Source organism: Carcharhinus amblyrhynchos, chromosome 7 (genome assembly GCF_965287045.1).
Source record: "Carcharhinus amblyrhynchos chromosome 7, sCarAmb.v2.hapA, whole genome shotgun sequence".
Taxonomy (NCBI): Eukaryota; Metazoa; Chordata; class Chondrichthyes; order Carcharhiniformes; family Carcharhinidae; genus Carcharhinus; species Carcharhinus amblyrhynchos.
Genome location: NC_137330.1, coordinates 63,334,308 through 63,353,467, shown reverse-complemented (window position 1 = coordinate 63,353,467; position 19,160 = coordinate 63,334,308). Strand labels below are relative to the sequence as shown.

Below are 19,160 nucleotides of genomic sequence, written 5' to 3'. Positions count from 1 at the left end.
ACAAAACCATGAAACAATTCATCCCATTTGATAAATAATAGATGCAACATTGAATTTCAAGCATAAAATTGCACTAATATTGAATGCTTCCTGCAGCAACACCAACTCAATCATTTTGTGATGTTAAATTTACCACAAGAAACACAATTACTCCTCTCCTGCCCACCCACCACCTCCAACTTACCTCAAGGCAACACAAACCTCCAATTATTAAAACCATTGTTTTTTTTTTCCCCAATGCAGCATGAAAATTAAGCAGCTGAATGTTTCAATCAACAGCTCACAAGGTAATAAGTGAAGAATCCTGCTCTATGCAACATTTTAACTAAAAGTCTGCCTTCACCTGAAACCAGCAATTAAACCAAAATCACATCAGCTCCGAATATAGAACCATACAATTATCTGTAGTATACTCATCATGGATTTTCCAGCAACAGAATCCGTTTTATAATATGAAGATTTGGTCATCTGACTGGGCAGTAGAAATCCTGCTACCCAATCAGATACAACCAAAAAAACCAAATCATTCAACATTTCCAATTTAGAAAAAAAACATCTTTTTTGTGTGTTCTAATCAATGTCATAAATTACCTCCTCTATCACTGTGACCATGTTGCATTATTGCAGTCTCCTCTGCGCATTCACCTTCAACAAGTCTCCTCCACTGTCTCGTTTGCTTTCACTCTTACATGTTCAATCACAGCCAGAACATATACATCGGTGACTTATCTTCTGATCCCCACACCATTACCTCCACTACTCCCCCCAAAATCCACCTTGTACACCCACCTCCTGTTCTTCCATCCACATGTATGCCTTGGCAGCATCATCTCAATTCGTGATCATATGCCACAGTTCTACATCCCCATTACCTCTCCCAGTCCCTTGACTGCCTCTCAGTTGTCACATTATTTGCTGATTACAGATCTAAATGAGCCACCAGTTAAGCACTGGGATTGGGATAATAATTTTAAGAAAAACACCATAACTCGATACATATATTTGTATAACCAAGTAATTGAATTCCTGGGTGCAACATTTTTAACTAATGACAACAGAATTTGAAAGTTTTCCCTTCATTATGTTTTGTCCACACTTTAATCAACTCAAAGGTTTTGCTTATTGTAATTGATAGCACACAGACAGGAATTGGTGGTGTTACTTAGGAGCTGATGTAATGGTGTGACATGGTAGCAGCAAGACTCTAGAAAGGAACAGAGACAAGAGAAGAGACATATCAAACTCTTCAAGTACAAATAACAAAAGTGAAGCCACAAAAGGGAGAGTCACCGTGAGGACCACAAACAAGAGAAAGAAAAAAATGGAGGGAAAGAGAGGTGTGCTATTTGAAAGTTTGCAGCAGAGAGGTTGAGTGACGAGGCTTTGGTGAGTGGCGTCTCAGCAGAATACAGGTAATCTCAGGTAATGTCCTCTTAACTTTCCTCTTTAGTCTTGGTGCAGTTGGAATGGCAGCGATCTGTTCCTCCTGCAGGATGTGGGAGCTCAGAGAGAATTTCAATGTCCCTGATGACTACACCTGTGGGAAGTGCATCTGGCTGCAGATCCTGGGAGACCGAGTTAGGGAGCTGGATGCACTCAGGATCATCCGGGATGCTGAACACTTGATGGAAAAGAGTTTTAGTGATGTGGTTACACCAAAAGGTGCAGGCAGAGAGTAGCTGGGTGACCACCAAGAAAGGCAAAGGGAGCAGGCAGAGAGTGCGGGTGGCCTGCGGGCTTTCCCCTTGCAAACAAGTATACCATTTTGGATACTGTTCTGATAAAAGCAGCAGTAGCCAGATCTATGGCACTACAATTGGCTCTGGGGCACAGCAGGAAAAGGTAAAGGTAAGCAGGACTGTAGTGATAGGAGACTCAACAGTTAGGGGGACAGACAGGAGATTCTGTGGTCGCAAATGGGAATCCAGAGTGGGGTGTTGTCTCTCAGGCGCCAAGGTGAAGGATACCTCAGAACATCCTCAAATGGGGAAGGTGAGCAGCCAGGAGTCGTTGTGCACACTGACAGAAATGACATGAACAGAAATAGGGATGAGGTCCCGAGGAGTGATTATAGCAAGCTTGGAACAAGATTAAAAAGCAGGACCTCAAGGGTGGTAATTTCTGGATTACTTCCAGTGCCATGTGCAATGAGGGTAAGAACAGGGGAACATGGCAGATGAATGTGTGGTTAAATAATTGGTGCAGGAGGCAGATTCTAGGGAGAGTGTAACTAGATTTGGTTTTGGGGTTGGGGGGGGGGGGGGGGAGGTGAGTGGGATCCTCAACTGCAGGGAAGCAAATGGGGGGCTGAAAGGAGATGCAGTACTCAGCAACCGCAAGCTTTACAGACATGATAGGCAGGAGCATGGCAGGGAGCAGGGAAAACATGTTTGATTAAACTGCATCTATTTCAACACAACAAGGCAGACAGCTAAGGCTGATGAACTCAATGCACGCATAGCTAAATGGAGCTAGGATATTATAACCATAATTGAAACACAGCTAAGGGAGGGACAGGACTGAGAGCTGAATGTTCCAGGGTACAGGTGCTTTAAGCGGAACAGACGTGGAGGAAAGGAGGGGGTGGGTTATATTTTTGATGAAGGGGAGCATTATTGCAGTAGTCAGATGAAATAACCAAGGGATCATCCAGCAAGGCTTTTTGGATGGAACGAAGAAATAAAAAGTGATGGTGACCTTATTGGGGTTGTATTATAGGTTCCCAAATAATCAACAGGAATTAGAAGAAAATATATGCAGGGAGATTGGGAAGACATGCAAGAATAATAGGGTGGTCATAATAGGGGATTTTAATTTTCCTCACATAGACTGGGTTGCCATTGTGTTAAGGGCTTAGATAGGGTGAAATTTCTTAGGTGTGTTCAGGAAGTTTCCTCAGGCAGTGTGTGGATGGTCGTACTCAGGAAAGGGCAAAACTTGATCTACTTTTGGGAAATAGGGCAGGGCAAGTGACTGAGGGGGTGGGGGGGGGGGGGGGGGGGAGGAGGCAATATTCTATTAAATTTAAAAGTTATGGAAAATGACAAAACTGGCCCACAGGTGCAAGTTCTAAATTGGGGCAAGGCAAATTTTGATGGAATCAGACAGCAGCTTGCAAGGGTCGACTGGACTAGTTTGTTTGAGGGCAATGGGACCTCCAGAATGTGGAAGATCTTAAGTGAAGCAGCAAGAGTTCAGAGTCTTAATGGTCCAGTTTGGGTGCAAGGCAGTGTGGCAGGAGTGGGGAACCCTGGATGACAAAACATATTGAGGTTTTGGCCAGGAAAAAGAAAGACACACAGCTCAGATACAAGCAGCTGAAATTAAGGGATTCCCTGAAAATGTACAGGGGATACAGGAGTATGCTCAAAAAAGAAGAGAGGGTAAAAAGGGGGTATGAAGTAGCTTTGGCTGAGAGGATTAAGGTGAATCCAAAAGAACTCCTAAGTACATTAAAAGAAAAATAATAACTGGAGAGTGAATAGGACTCCCCAAGGATCAAAGTGGACAAGTATATGTGGAACCATAGGAGATGGCCAAGGTTTTCAATATTTCTCCTGTGTTCAGACTTGGGAACCTGGGAACATTAGTGGTGACATACTGTTTGCATTACAGTAGAGATGGTGATGGACATATTAAAATCTATAAAGGTGAATAAATCTGCTGGCTCTGACCAGGTATACCCAAGAACACTCATGAGGCTAGAGAAGAAATTGCAGGGGCCCCGGCTGAGATGTGTGCATCATCGTGAAATATCAAAAGACTGGAGGTGGGCTAATGTTGTGTGCTTATTGAAGAAGGGCTGCAAAGAAAAACCTGGCAACAATAGACTGGTTAGCCTAACATCTGTGGTGGTAAAGTTACTGGAGAGGATTCTGAGGGATAATACATACAGGCATTTGAAAGACAGGGTTTGATTGGGAATAGTCAACATGGCTTTGGGGATGGGGGATCATGCCACATCAATTTGTTAAGAGTTCTTTGATGATGTTACCAGGAAGGTTGATGAGGGCAGGCTGGTAGACATAGCCTTTGATTAAGTTCCATGTGGTAGTCTGCTCTGGAAGGTTAGATCATGTGGAATCCAGTCAGAGCTGACAAATTTGATATACAATTGGCATGATGGTAAGAAGCAGAGGGTAATGACGGAGGGGTGCTTGTTGGACTGAAGGCCTGTGACTTGTGGTGTGCCTCAGGGGTCAGTGCTGGGCCTGTTGCTGTTTGTTATCTATATCAATGATTTGGATGAGAATGTACAAGGCATGAGCAGTAAGTTTGAGCATGACACTAAAATAGGTGGTATTGTAGACAGTGAGGAAGATTATCAAAATTGCAGCAGGATCTTTTATCAGCAGGGGAAGTCAGCTGAAAAATGGCAAATGGACTTCAACACAACTAAGTGTGAGGTGTTGCATTTTGGAAAGTCAAATCAAGGTAGGGCTTACACGGTGAATGGTAGGACCTTACGGAGTACCACAGAGTAGAAGGACCTTGGAGTTCAGGTGCACAGTTCTCTAAAAGGTGGAATCATAGGTAGAGAGGGCAGTGAAGGAGGCTTTTGGCACGCTGGCCTTCAACATCAGGGCATTGAGTATACAAGTTGGGAAGTTATGTTGTAGTTGTACAGGATGTTGGTGAGGCAGCACCTGGAGTATTATGTTCAGTTTTGGTCTCATTGTGATATGAAAGATGTTATCAAACTGCAGAGAGTGCAGAAGAGATTTACAAGGATGTTGTCAGGACTTAAGGGACTGAGGTATAGAGAGAGATTGGATAAGCTAGGACTTCTTTCTTTGGAGCATAGGAGACAGATCTTATAGAGTGAACGCATTTCATCTTTTTCCCAAGGCTAAGGAATCAAGAACTAGAGGGCATAAGCTTAAGAGGGGAAATAACTAATGGGAACCGAAGGAGCAACTTTTCTTTTAAACACAGAGGGTGATGTGTATGTCACCACACTCTGCCGGAGCTGCAGGAGGAAGTAGTTGAGGCAGGGACATTGACAACATTTAAAAGGCATTTGGACAGATAAATTGATAGGAAAGGTTTAGAGGGATATGGCCCAAATGCAGGCAAATTGGGTTAGCTTAGAAGGATGTTTTGGTCAGCATGGGCCAGTTTGGGTTGAAGGGCCTGTCGCCATGCCACAGATTCAACGATTTCAAGCTAACATTCCCTTAGCAGAAACAAAGCAGATTTAGCCCTGATGCATAATTTATACCTCAACCGATTTTATGTTGCTTTGACTTCAGAGAGCAAGGTCAGATGGGGTGAATAGTGGGTATCTAGCTACATTCTCATTGGACGCGAGACATTACATTTTTCCTCCCAGGTAATTTACACCTTCCTTGCTCACTGAATCACGGATCCATACACAAGCCACATAATTGATTTACAACCCTTTGACAGCAATCTGAAAGTTGAAAATACACAATGAACACAAATTTCAATGCATCTCAATGGAGAAAATAAAAATCAGTACAGTAGCAGTCTTGGCAATTCAGCCAAGGGAGAGGGGGAGCATTACAGAGTGGTCAAATTTCAAAAGACTCCTTCAAACCTGAAATGTTTAGTTAAAAAGGTAGAAGACGACAAAAGTAACTTTTGAGAATTATGGAGAAGGTGAAACCTACCAGTTTGGCAGATAATAATATTGCCAGAGGATAACACTCAAATTAATGTGCATTATGGCTGCCTATTGCCAATCAAGCATATGTACCATTTCTCAGCATCTCAGGGGATCAAATGAGCAGCCTGACACCAATATTTCTGACTTCAGACATGGATGAGATTGGGATAACTCTGCAAATAACAGTCCTTTTAAGTAAATAAAGGCCCTCATAGGGAAACAGAACTAAATGTTTTCTTCCATTGCTTTTCCCTCCCCATTTCTAGGTAAGGAAATCAAATCAGTTACAACAAATTGTGGGAAAGTAGTAGGGTAGCTGGCTAACTTATCTACAAATAGTGAACTGCTGATTCAGCAACACTGACTCTTTGTTTTCTTCAGGTTTCTAGCTGACACCCAAGAGAGTCTCTTAATGTTCAGATAACTCATTACTTATCCAACTGTCTTTCAGGCATTAAACTGGAAACAATTTATTTTCATTCTGGAAGCTGACTGTGGAGGGCTGGTAGACGTCAATCAGATTACAACATAGATTCCCAACTAACTTTTGAAGACAGTTGAAAGGGTTCAATGTGTACACTCAAATTGACGCAAAAACTTTAATACAAACTTAACATTGCACGCACATGTCTCCTCTTCGACCATAGGATAGGCATTATTTTACTTCTTTCGATCGATAGAAGTCAGTCAGGATTAAAATATGACATGATGACCATCCAGCACCATCTTGGCAGTTGCTGAAAATCCCTTTTGATTTATAAAATGTGAAGAATATTCTTATTTAACCATAACTTTACTTCTGCCTTTTGTTTTTAGTTGAAAAACTTTTTCAAGAACATTCCTCTACTCAATAAGAGGTGGCTTTCATATTCAGAAATTTAGTGCTCAAGACAGACTGTTTCTGATAGCTGCCCTTGAGAAATCAATGATATCAAGAGGGTGAATTGGATATGCAGCATGAGGCCCTAAAGCATATATTACCCATCCATCCCAAGTACAAAACTGACCCTTGTGTAAGAAAGAAAACACTATTCATTTTCACTTATGTTATGCACCGCTTATGGAGAGTTTAATAAAGAGATTTCAGAACTGAAGACTGAATTTGCCCATCTGCTACAAGTTGGTCATCTCTTCTTTGTAGATATTGATTAATGTATTCATTTTTCATAGGTACAACTGATGTTTAACTTATTAGTAATTAACTGAATTTCTTGCAACTTGAAGATTGAATAACTATTAATTAGTACCACCTATTATGCAGAAGGTCTCATGGCATTTGCATGTTGTTGATTTCTTAACAAATAATTAAATTTAAATGTCATAATATCAAACTCCAACAAATCTCCATCTCCCAGCACAAAATCATATAACATGATTAGTGGAATCCTGGTGCCACATTCAATTAAATCATACAATTTAGGGGTTTTTACTTCTACTATTCTAGCCAGGAGATGCTTCCATATGTCAATCATTTGCAAGAAGAAAATTTCCTGTTGCAAGTCCTAATTAAATTTGTGCCTGACTAAATTTAACCTCTGGTAGCTCGTTGTCTTCATTTAGTTTTAAATAATTTACCAGAGTTACTTCTTCCATGCAGTTTACTATTTTGTATATGAATGTAAAATTACCACTAGGATCTGTCCATTCAGGTTGAAGAGCTCAATGTTCTCAATCCTCAAGTTTTTTCTCTCAACAGGAGTCCTCCAAAACTGGGGTGCAGCCACACAGCTGTTCTCACTGCAACCTCTAAAACAGGCGTGCCTTTCTTCTGTCTACCTGACCAGACTGGACATAGTGCTTCAAAATCAATTTTAAAATTGTGCTGTGCAATTTGATGATAGTATCCTCAGATGTATTTTCCATTGTCTTGGCAATAAAGCATTCCATTAGTTTTGTTGATGGGAATTCTGCATTGGTTGAACATTTTGAGCAAAAGAACTGGTATGTTATCAACTTCATTATTAACTGTTTCAATATTATTCATGAGGGTGCACATAATGCCCACTTTTCAAAGCTCATGGCTACACTCAATTGCAGGCTATCATTACCTGATATTCATTTGGCCAGAAGGTGCTAACTGCCAGCTCAGCCCGATGCCATTCCTCTCCCTGCGAACCCGTCACATTCCAAATAGGATTCACAAAGGCTCCCTTGTTCACTCGGACAAAAATGTTTAGTGTTCCTGGGTTCAAGTTATCTTTGCTGTACAACCAATAACTGAAATCAATGCAGTGCGTGTCATTTTCCTTCATCAGTGGAAGCAGGAGTCGTGCTTTGTCTCCTGACCGGTGCTGAGAAGAATCAACCATCAAGAAGGATCCTGCCGGAAAAACAAAAACAGATTCCATTAGATATCAAGAAGTTCATAATATTGCAAATGCTAGACAGACCACATGCATGTAAGACTTCACTTAATCTGCTACGATATATTTAACAGTTGAATTAATCTGTTCTTTTACAATATTTCAGCTGATGTTCAAGAATCAGTAAGCATTCATTCTTCCAAGATGGCAGCAACACTTACAATATAAAAGTAGTGTCATTTTCTTCAAAAGCTTGAAACAGCTGTGAAGGTTTCAAAGCCATACTTATTCATCCCCCAAAACAAAGTGGGCATCCAAAGTGATAAAAGAAGGGGTGGCACAGTAGCACATTCGTTGGCACTGCTGCTTCACAGCTCTGGGGACCTGGGTTCAATTCCCGGCTTGGCTCACTGTCTGTGTGGAGTTTGTACATTCTCCCTGTGTCTGTGTGGGTTTCCTCCAGGTGCTCTGGTTTCCTCCCACAGTCCGAAGATGTGCAGGTTAGGTTGATAGGCTGTGCTAAAATTGCCCCTTTATGCCCTGAGATGCATAGGTTAGAGAGATTAGTGGGTAAATGTATAGGGTTATGGGGGTAGGGCCTGGGTGGGATTGAAGTTGGTGCAGACTCGATGGGCCAAATGGCCTCTGTAGTGTTACTATGATTCTAATAAATATTTGTGCTTGTACAGTGATTAACTGGTAACCAGAGGCAATTTGTAAACAGTGCGCAGTAGTTTCAACAGCAGTGCAATATGCTTGCAAACAATCAATTTCAAAATGAACGAATGCTTGGAAATAATTCCAATTACTGGAGATTTTTTGAAGAGTGACTGGGTGAGGCTGATCAACCTTCTTTTGTCAGCAGAGGTCCCACGTAGTTCATGGCAAATGAAATTTCTATCTTTTGCTTTAAACAGTGGCAATCTGCGCCATTAACTAGAAAATACTTGGTTTCAATAAATAAACGGTGCTACAGGAATATTTAAAATAACTATTTCAGTCACCTATTTTAGTTCACAGTGGGAGTTAAGCATGTGGGGTCTGAGGCCAGGGAGGGAGGGCAAATGACACACCTTAGTATATTGGCTAACTGATGTTTCAATTCCCAGGCATCATCTGCACAGAGGCCTCACGCTTCGCTAACATGAACCACTGGGAGTGTGAACTGCTCATTGGAAGTCAGGAGAAGACCGCCAATGGGAAAATAGAATGAAAACTGAGCTCAATTCTTTGGTGGGAGGAGTGGGAGGATGAGTGACCAAGAGCCTGAAGAGCATCAAACATGAGGAGCTCATGAAGCTCCAGTCAGTGGAGGGCCAAGGTTTCTTTGTGCAGTTTGGAAAAGCATTCCTGAATCTTACAGCCCACAAAGAGATTGAATTACATATTAAAAAATTAACATACTCATTTGGCTCTCATACCACACAGTTGGTTTGGAGGGGAAACTACAGCAGCTTCCTCACACAAATCTCACCAGCTGAAATTACATTCTGAACCTGATGATTCGGTCTGCATATTTACAGAAGGACTTTGCTGCTTTTCAGAGGGTGGCCCTCTCTCCGGCTCAGAACAACTTCAATTTGCCACCTGGAGGATGGCAGCAAATTCAGTTAGATAACTTGGCAAGATGTTTTAATTACCTGCTTTTGCCAAAATTCTGCTAGTCACGTATAGCGTTAAATTCGGCCCACAAGCACAAGAATCAAGCACCCGAGTCAGCTGCAGCCCAGTTGAATGCCAAATAAAGATCTCAGTACACTGGTCCAATAATTACACCTCACAAGGGCTTGCTGAACCAGCACAACATTTTCCATTTCTGGCACACTAACAATCATGTGGCTTCTCTCACAGAAAGCACACTTTTTTTAAAGCAGCGAATTAAATACGAGCATATATTCAGTAGGAACTAAGTATGCTGCAGTCAGTTCATGAGAATCATTCAGCTTAACCTGAGCTGGAATCAGACACAGCTCAAAAGTTTAACACACCAAATCCAATTAGTCATATACCCTCACACCAAGTAGTAGATAATCCAACTCAAGAATTTCACTTTAAAAGGTGACAGAAGTGCAATTTTGCAGCCAAATTCCCCTCCAATTCGATTTTCAAGTTTGCTGGCAACAATGGGTCAGATCTTCAACAATGGCGAGACAGAGTATAGGAATGAGATAGGACATCTGATAAACTGATGCAACAACAATAATTACACCCCTCAATGTCAACAAAATGAAGGAGATAGTCACTGACTTCACGAAGCGTAGTGGAGAACATGCTTGTCTATATAAATGGGAATGAAATAGAAAAGGTCGAGAGCTTCAAGTTTTTAGGTGTCCAGATCACCGACAACCTGTCCTGGTTCCCCCATGTCCACACTACAGTTAAGAAAGCCCACCAACACTTCTACTTTCTCTAAGGAAATTTGGCATGTCAGCTATGAACCTCAGCAACTTTTATAGATGCACCATAAAAAACATTCTTTCTGGTTGTATCACAGAATTGGTATGGTTCCTGCTCTGCCCAAGACCAGAAGGAACTACAAAAGGTCATGAATGTAGCCCAATCCATCACGTAAACCAGCTTCCCATCCATTGACTTTGTCTACTCTCATGCCTCAGCAAAACAGTAGCATAATTAAGGACCCAACACATCCTAGACATTCTCTTTTCCACCTTCTGTCGGGAAAAAGATACAAAAGTCTGACGTCACGTACCAACTGACTCAAGAATAGCTTCTTCCCTCCTGCCATCAGACTTCTGAAGGAACCTACCTTGCACTAAGTTGATCTTTCTCTACATGCTAGCTATGACTGTAACACTACATTCTGCAATCTCTCATTTCTTGTCTATGAATGGTATGCTTTGTCTGTATAGTGCCCAAGAAACAATACTTCTCACTAATACACATAACAATAATAAATCAAATCAAAAGTCAAATCGAATGCCACGAGCCTGAATGGTTAAATCCAAACCTGTCAGAAGAACACACAAGCAAACTACTGGAACTTAATCTTGAAACACCATCCACTTTGAGGATGAGATCTCATTGCCAGGCTGTGGGCACCAAACAGGCAATGCATTGCTCTGTGTTAGCAGAGTTGACCCAAATGGCAAGGTGGGCATCAAGCCCAGAGCAACAGTCAGTCACATTATTCTGCAAGATTCCAAAGGAGCACGTAACAGTAATTTTGGGCCTTTTATGCTTGATCACCAAGTTGCAGGGCAGTATGGTGGCACAGTGGTTAGCACTGCCACCTCACAGCAACAAGAACCAGAATTCGATTCTAGTCTTGGTCACTGTGTGTGAAGATTGCACATTCTCCCCATTTCTGCATGGTTTTCCTCAGGTGCTCTAGTTTCCTCCCACAGTCCAAAGATGTGCAGGTTAGGTTAGTTGGTCATGGTAAATTGCCCCTTAGTGTCGGGGGTGGGGGATAATACGTGGGATTGTTGTTGGTGCAGGCTGGATGGGCTGAATGGCCTCCTCCTGCACTTTAGGGATTCTATGATTCTAATGAGCAGCGAGCTACAATTTCATTATAGACCCTTTAAACTGCAACATATCTTTTGTATCCACATGTTTGCAATGACAGCAAGGGCCATGCATTTGAGAGCAATTTGGTGCGAGGGGAGGCAGGGGTTCACATGAATGCTTGACAGTTAAACTGATTGTTTGAAACATACTAACTTAACATTTTGCCAGTACATCATGCCATGAAAGAACACAAGAATGAAGCTTAAATGCATGCAATATATGCATATATTCCATTACTGAAACACTACCTTTCTATACAGTATATTTTAGAAATTAAACTGCAATTTTTAACAACGGAAACAAGATCAGAATAATACCAACCAGTTGAAATGCAACTATTCGATAAATGTACAGCATAACTGGAACATGGATCTCATATTCAGAAGCTGCATAATAAATGAGTCAGCATAAATTTTTAAATAAACTTCATGGATTGGCCCAGTTGGGTTAAAGATTCTCACAAGTATTGAGCAAATTAGCATTTAATTTCTACATCTGTACAATCTGTTTGCCCTAAAGCTGTAACATCAGGCGTGCCCCAGATAGCATTTGCAGCAATGTCATCACGCCAATACATCTGTTCAACAATTTCAACCTCTAACCATGCAAATAACAAGAGCCACAAGTGTGCTCTTTTACTTGGAAGATGCAAATATACCATTTCCACTCCCAAATTGGTTTAATATTGATTTTGCCTTCGTTGCCAAGTTAAAATTAGATGCAGTCATTCCCTTAGTTAGTATTCAATAATGAAGGCATGAAATAGCCTTAATAAACCAAATTGAACTAAATAGTTGTATTTATAGGTCTAGTGCCTAGGAGTATAGGTTAGCAAGGTAATACATCACTGCTGTCTACTCAGAAAATACTCAAAATGTGCGTGCGCAGTTTGCTTAAGTAGATATTTGTGCATGATTGAATACTATACTAATCATTTAAATAGAAAAACACAAAAGGACAACATGTAAAATCAAAATAACACAATCCCCAACTGCAGGAAATGCATCCAAACTCTGAAATTACAGCTCAGAGATGAATCCTGCTTCTAATCCAAGGCACCATTATCTGCTTGAATTTTAAGTTTCCAGTGTCAAAAATTACAGTTCCCATTCCAGAAATGGAATTCCACCTGCACATTTTGTACCTCTTTCTTTCATTGTTTTCATATGACCTAATTTTTGTTTAAATGATTACATCAAAATGGACAACAGGATGAATTACCAAATGCACATTTGGCCAATTATCTATTTTTGTCCTTGAGATTAATACAACTTGTGCCCAAGCACAATTTATACCCTTCAAGAACTGCAAATGGATTCTGCTTTCAGAAATCATGCCTGCTTCACGATGAATGCAGAGCCCAACTACCACCCTGCAATCCATGAAGTTCTGATCATCCATTTTCATTAATGATGTGTTTAACAGAGCATGTTCCACAATAAGGTGTATGAAAATGAATTATTCCGGATAAAGCATGGCTGTCCCTAGGTATGTGCGGATTTAAAAACTAAAAGCTTCACAGAGAACATCTAAGTAGATCATCTCTAGGTCCATGACTACCTTATCAGGAATGTTAGAAATTGCACGAGTGTAATATTTTATACACAGGACAGAAAGATATGCATGTTAAGTAGATTTATATAGCAGATTTTATTTTCTTTCTCATGAAAGCCCTCAAATTATCCAGAACTTGTAACAGTTTTCAGTAGGAATAGATGCCAGCCATTGAGTTAAAAATTTGACGACGATGGGTAGAGTACATAGGATACTGACAGTTGCTCTGATAACCATCAGCTGTTCATTCCAAGCTACAAGTCTTTGATAACAAATGCACATTCAATTAATAATAATCCATCTGTATGGCAGCCTTCACATAGAGAAAACCTGATCTCAACAATGTCACTGAGCAGCCAGCAATAAATCACATGAAATCACTAATAGCTGTATCAGTTCTAATTCCTGCTTTGAGGAAGAGAAATACTGGCCACCTTTTGGTGCAGACCTATGCATAAATGGAATATTAATAATGTATGAATTCATGCAACTTGATTTCATAAATCATAGTCTCAACATAAAGGATCATGTGGGACTGAGGAGAGGAGCTTTGTGAATCTTTCAAAGTGTTTACCACAGAGGGTTATGAATGCTCCCCACTTAGGCTGAGACAAACAGATTTTTGGTTATTAAAGGAATCAAGGGGTTTGGGGAGTGGGCTGGAAAGTGAAGTGGGGGCCAAAGGTAATCGGTAATCAAACTTCATTGCAGGGCAGTCTTGATGGACATTATGGTCTACCCCAGCTCTCGTTTCATAAGTTTTGAACTAATACATGAAAGCAACTTTTAGTGATATCAATAATTATTTGTTCGAGCTGGTTGCGCAAAGAGGATCAAAATGAGTGATGATCAAGAAAAATTAATTGATTTGCTTTTCCCATTTAAAATCAGCAGAAATTTGGATTATGGGTATTATTTTGATGATGATAATTTAGAATTAGTGTAAGTAGAATGTTAAAAATAATCCAAAATATTGCTTGATTTCACATACATATATATTTGCAGTCTATAAATTGCATTAAGAGATTCCGTTTCATTCCTCTCAAATATTTTTTTAAAAGCACAAGCATGGTAACAAATGTAATAATCTAAGACAGTTGAGCATGCTTTCACATGCAATTAAATCAGTAGTGCACGTCACTTCCAGATTTACACTTCCCTGCAGAGTCAACAGTAAAATTCTGAATATCCAATTTGGTACAGAAATTCCTGAGAATGTTATACACCATCTAATTTATTATGCCTTTGCAGATACATTTAATCACTTTTATGATGGAAGAAAAACACCAATTCCACTCAGTAATGAAAAGCAAAAATTCAATCTCTCCAGTTAATATCACAGCCTGGTAATATCGGAGGGGGGGAAATCACATTGCATAAACTTATCATGCATAACAAAATTTGAGCTGTTGAGAATTAAGCACTGCGCCAATCATGATTTAGTCACCAAGGAAGATGAATTTAGATTTTAAACCCAGATTTATTAAAAAGGAGTCCTATACAAATCATAGAAGATGATTAAATTAGATGAGCAGCTTGTACAAGGGAAAGAACCACTGAAGAAAATGCATAAGATTGATGACTGTCAAAAATATAAAACATCATCCAGTGTACATAATAACTACAATGGCTAAGATCAATAATGGTACTATCTGCAATCACATTATTTGATTACATTTACAGCTACAATCAGTCAACTTAAACTGGATAGCAAAAGAAATCTCACTTTGAGTTAGAGTTGCTAAAGGCAGCATACAGCTTTGAGAAACAGCACGGAAGATTCTAAAGAGAATGCTGGACTTAACCTGATTAAAATAAACTCTAAGGTTTGATGGAGTAGGTTTAAATTATCACATTCTTCCACAGAGACTTATGCATCGACTCTCACTATGTGGGTAAACAAGCTCTGGGTGATTACATTGGTTTATTCCTTCTTGCATATAGTATCGTCGACATACCATGTCTGTGACTGGAGAGCCAATAGTTTGTTCAAGGCCAGCAAATTTGTGCCATCACATCTGTTGTCACAGTCCAGTATCAGAAGTGGAACAAATCCCCTGCCAAAAAAAAGACCGAATTGTCTCCATCTATAAATTCAGGTGATGGCAGGTGGGCTTGGATGACTTGCCATACAGTCCAATACACTCCGCACACTTAAAATGGTCGCTCTCTTCTGCCTTGCATTTCAGATCAGAGGGCTTTCTCTGAGAAATGCTTTTTTCTAGTAATGATGCTAAAGCAAATCTCTTCAAAGTATTGGCAACGTAAACTAGGTTTGGGGAACCTAAATGTTAGCATAATAAAACAAATCCAAAAAGGAACAAACTGGAAAAATGAATCTGAATTAGCTTCAAAACTGAAAAATCTCAGATCCTCAAAAGAAATGATCCTAAACTGCCTCGTGCCCAGAAACTTATGACCATTTATTTGGCTTCCTGTAGAGACACCACCACTCCCATCCAGAATAGAAATGTTTGCTGACTCCCCCATGGATCATGCCTGTTCTCAGTAATTGGGGTTCATTTTATGCACATGATTTGTATTAACTACCGTTCATTTCCTGCCATTTGTACTGTGCAACGGTCTTTTACTTTGTTTTGCTAGAGAAATCACCCCACTTATGGCAAGTTGCAATAATTCTGGTTGTAAACTTGGTTTTCTTCAATTACCAAAAATTCCATAAAATAGACTGCAGACTGATGCTATAGTATTCTGTTTAAACTGACTGTTTGCTGAGTAAGTAGACTTCTGTCTGCTATAAATTTAACTATTTGGTGCAAATACCACCACATTTCCAGTTGTCAGCTGATTCCAACACAATGGAGTCAACAGACCCAACATTGATATAGGTAACCTTTGGAAGTGATATCAACCTAGCCCTGAGAGATTCTTTTTCTCCTCTTCTTTCTTGGGATGTAAGCATCAGTAGCAAGGTTTGTATTTCCCCAATTGCCCTCCACAGGCTGGTGGTGAGCCACGTTCTTCAACTGCTGCAATCTATGTGGTGTATACGCACAGTGCTATTCGGAAAGGAATTCCAGGTTATGATCCACTGACAACAGAAGAATGGCAATATAATTCCAAGTCAGGATGGTGCGTGGTTTGGAGGAAATTTGCAGATTCCCATACTTCTGCTATCCCTTTCTTTCTAGACAATTGAGGCCACAGGATTGGAGATGCTGATCAAGGAAACTTGGTGAGATATTGTAGTGCATCTTCCACATGGTGCAAACCGCTGGAACTGTGTCCCAGTGATGCCCCAGCAAGGTTCTACAGTGAATGAGATTAATGACTAGTTAATCTGCTTTGCTCTTGTGGTTGAAGGATTAATACTGGCAGAATTCCCTGGTCCTATTTGAATTATTCTAAAGGATCTTTCACATCAGCTGAAGAGGAAAATGCTACATCTTAATTTTGCAACCAAAACTGACAATGCAACATTCTAGACATTCTGCATTTAAATCAGTCTTAATATGCTGATGTCTTGAATGGAGATTAATTCCTCACTTTCTAACTTTGTAACAAAAACAATACCAATTTAGCCACTTGGGCTGACAGACACAGCTTTTATGTTGAATGCCTATATCCTTTGCACATTCTTGTTCCTGAATCACGTACTTTCTCCTCCCTTTATTGTTTTCCACGTACATTTTGTAAAGTTTCAAATTCATACCACATAGAACAAGAGGGCACCGAGGAGGGCTCATGCCTCCCCCATGCAGTGTTAACGGAATTTTCTCAAAGGGGTTGGACTTTAACCTGGTGTTGTGTAACTTCTTACTGTGTTTACCCCAGTCCAAAGCCGGCATCTCCACACACATTTTGACAGCCATCACAATTTGCAACACAGCAACTAAGACAATACACAACTTCCTAAATAAACTTTGAACATTTTAAATAAAATAACTCATCATGCTAAAGCAAATTAACCCCAATACCTTATGTTAAAAGTTAAGTGTAAAAAATTCCAGGATCCAGATCCACACAATCACCAAAATCTTACTTGTTCTTCTTTGGTCCACGCCCTGTGCACCAAGATTCATTGAAAAATTGGAGATATATTCTTTACAAATACCTTTTTTTCATTCAATCGTGGGACATGGGTATCGCTGGCTGGCCAGCATTTATTACCCATCTCTAGTTGCCCTTGAGAAGGTGGTGGTGAGCTGCCTTCTTGAATCGCTGCAGTCCATGTGCTATGGGTTGACCCAAAATGTTGTTAGGGAAGGAATTCCATAATTTTGAAAGAACAGCAATATATTTCCACGTCAGGAGGGCGAGTGGCTCAGAGGGGACCTTGCAGTTGGTGGTGTTCCCATGTATCTGCTGCTTTTGTCCTTCTGGATGGAAGTGTTTGTGGGTTTGGAAACTGCTACAGTCTAAGGATCCTTGGTGAATTGCTGCAGTGCATCTTGTAGGTAATTCACACTGCTGCTACTAAGCGTCAGTGGTGGAGGGAGTGGATGTGGATGTGCAAATCAAATGGGCTGCTTTGCCCTGGTTGATGTCAAGCTTCTGGAGTGTTGTTGGAGCTGCATGCATCAGGCAAGTGGGGACTATTCCATCACACTCCTGACTTGTGCTTTGTAGGTGGTGGCTAGGCTTTGGGGAGTCAGGAGGTGAATTACTCGTTGCAATATTCCTAGCCTCTGTCCTGCTCTTGAAGCCACTGTGTTTATGTGGTGAGTCCAGTTGAGTTTCTGGCCAATGGTAACTGCGAGCATGTTGACAGTGGGGGATTCAGTAATGGTTACACCATTGAATGGCATGTGGCAGTGGTTAGAGTGTGTCTTATTGGTGATGGTCATTGTTTGGTATTTGTGTGGTGCAAATGTTATTTGCTACTTGTAAGCCAAAGCCTGGATATCATCCAGATCTTGTTGCATTTGATTATGGACTGCTTCAGTATCAGAGTCATCATCAATGGTGCTGAACATTGCAAAATCTTCGGCGAACATCCCCCAATTCTGACCTTATGATGAAGGGAAGGTCATTGAAGAAGCAGCTGAAGATGGTCAGGCCTAGGACACCACCCTGTGGGATTCCTGCAGAAATGTCCTGGAGCTGAGATGACTGTCCTTCCACAACCATCTTCCTACGTACCAGATATGACTCCAACCAGCAGAGAGTTTGCTCCCTGATACCCACTGATTCCAGTTTCGCAAAGGCTTCTTGATGCCACACTCGGTCGAATGTGGCCTTGATACCAAGGGCTGTCACTCTCACCTCATTTCTGGAATTCAGCCTTCTCATCCAAAGCTGTAATGAGTTCAGGAGCTGAGTGACCCCAGGCAAAACCCAAACCAGGCATCATTGAGCAGGTAGCACTGCCAATGACCCCTTCTATCGCTTTACTGATGATCGAGAGAGGAGACTGATTGGGCAGTAATTGGCTGGGTTGGATTTGTCCTGCTTTCTGAGTACAAAGACAAAAAGTTAATCAGGGTCCATTAATTCTGCAGTATCCAGTGCCTCCAACTGTTTCTCGAGATCACACGGAGTGAATCTAACTGGCTGGTGAGAGGCATTGGAGGTGACGGGGACCACTAGAGGAGGTTGAGATGGATCACCACTCAGCCCTTCTGGCTGAAGATTGCCGCAAATACTTCAGCCTTACCTTTTGCACTGATGAGCAGGGCTTTTCCATTGTTGAGGATGGGGATATTTGTGGAGCCTCCTCCTCCAATGAGTTGTTTAATTGTCCACCACCACTCACGACTGGATGTGGAAGGACTGCAGAGCTTGGATCTGATCTGGTGTTCTATCACTTGCTATTTGGTGTGTGAGTAGTCCTGTTTGGTAGCTTCGCTCATTTGACACCTCATTTTTAGGTATGCCTGATGCTGCTCCTGGTATGCCCTCCTGCACTTTCCATTGAGCCAGGGTTGATCCCCTGGCTTGATGGTAACAGCTGAGTGGGGGATATGCTGGGCCATGAAGTTGCAGATTGTGGAGTACAATTCCGCTGCTACTGATGGTCCACAGTGTCTCATGGATGCCCAGTCTTGAGTTGCTAGATTCGTTCTAAGTCTGTCCCATTTAGTGATGATAGTGCCACACAACATGATGGAGGTTATTCTTCATGTGAAGGTAGGACTTCGTCTCCACACGGATTATGCAATGGTCATTCTTACTAATACTGT

At 41.0% G+C, this 19,160-nt stretch overlaps 1 protein-coding gene across 9 annotated transcripts in view; it reads right to left on the bottom strand.

Moving 5' to 3' along the window:
- The window catches only part of ptprk (protein tyrosine phosphatase receptor type K), a 610,212-nt gene that overhangs the window by 436,432 nt on the left and 154,620 nt on the right, over positions 1 to 19,160 (bottom strand). For all 9 annotated transcript variants that reach the window (XM_080192477.1, XM_080192478.1, XM_080192479.1 and 6 more), the window contains exon 3: positions 7,678 to 7,949. In XM_080192477.1, the coding sequence (XP_080048603.1) occupies positions 7,678 to 7,949 (272 nt within the window). The remainder of the gene's footprint in view (positions 1 to 7,677; positions 7,950 to 19,160) is intronic.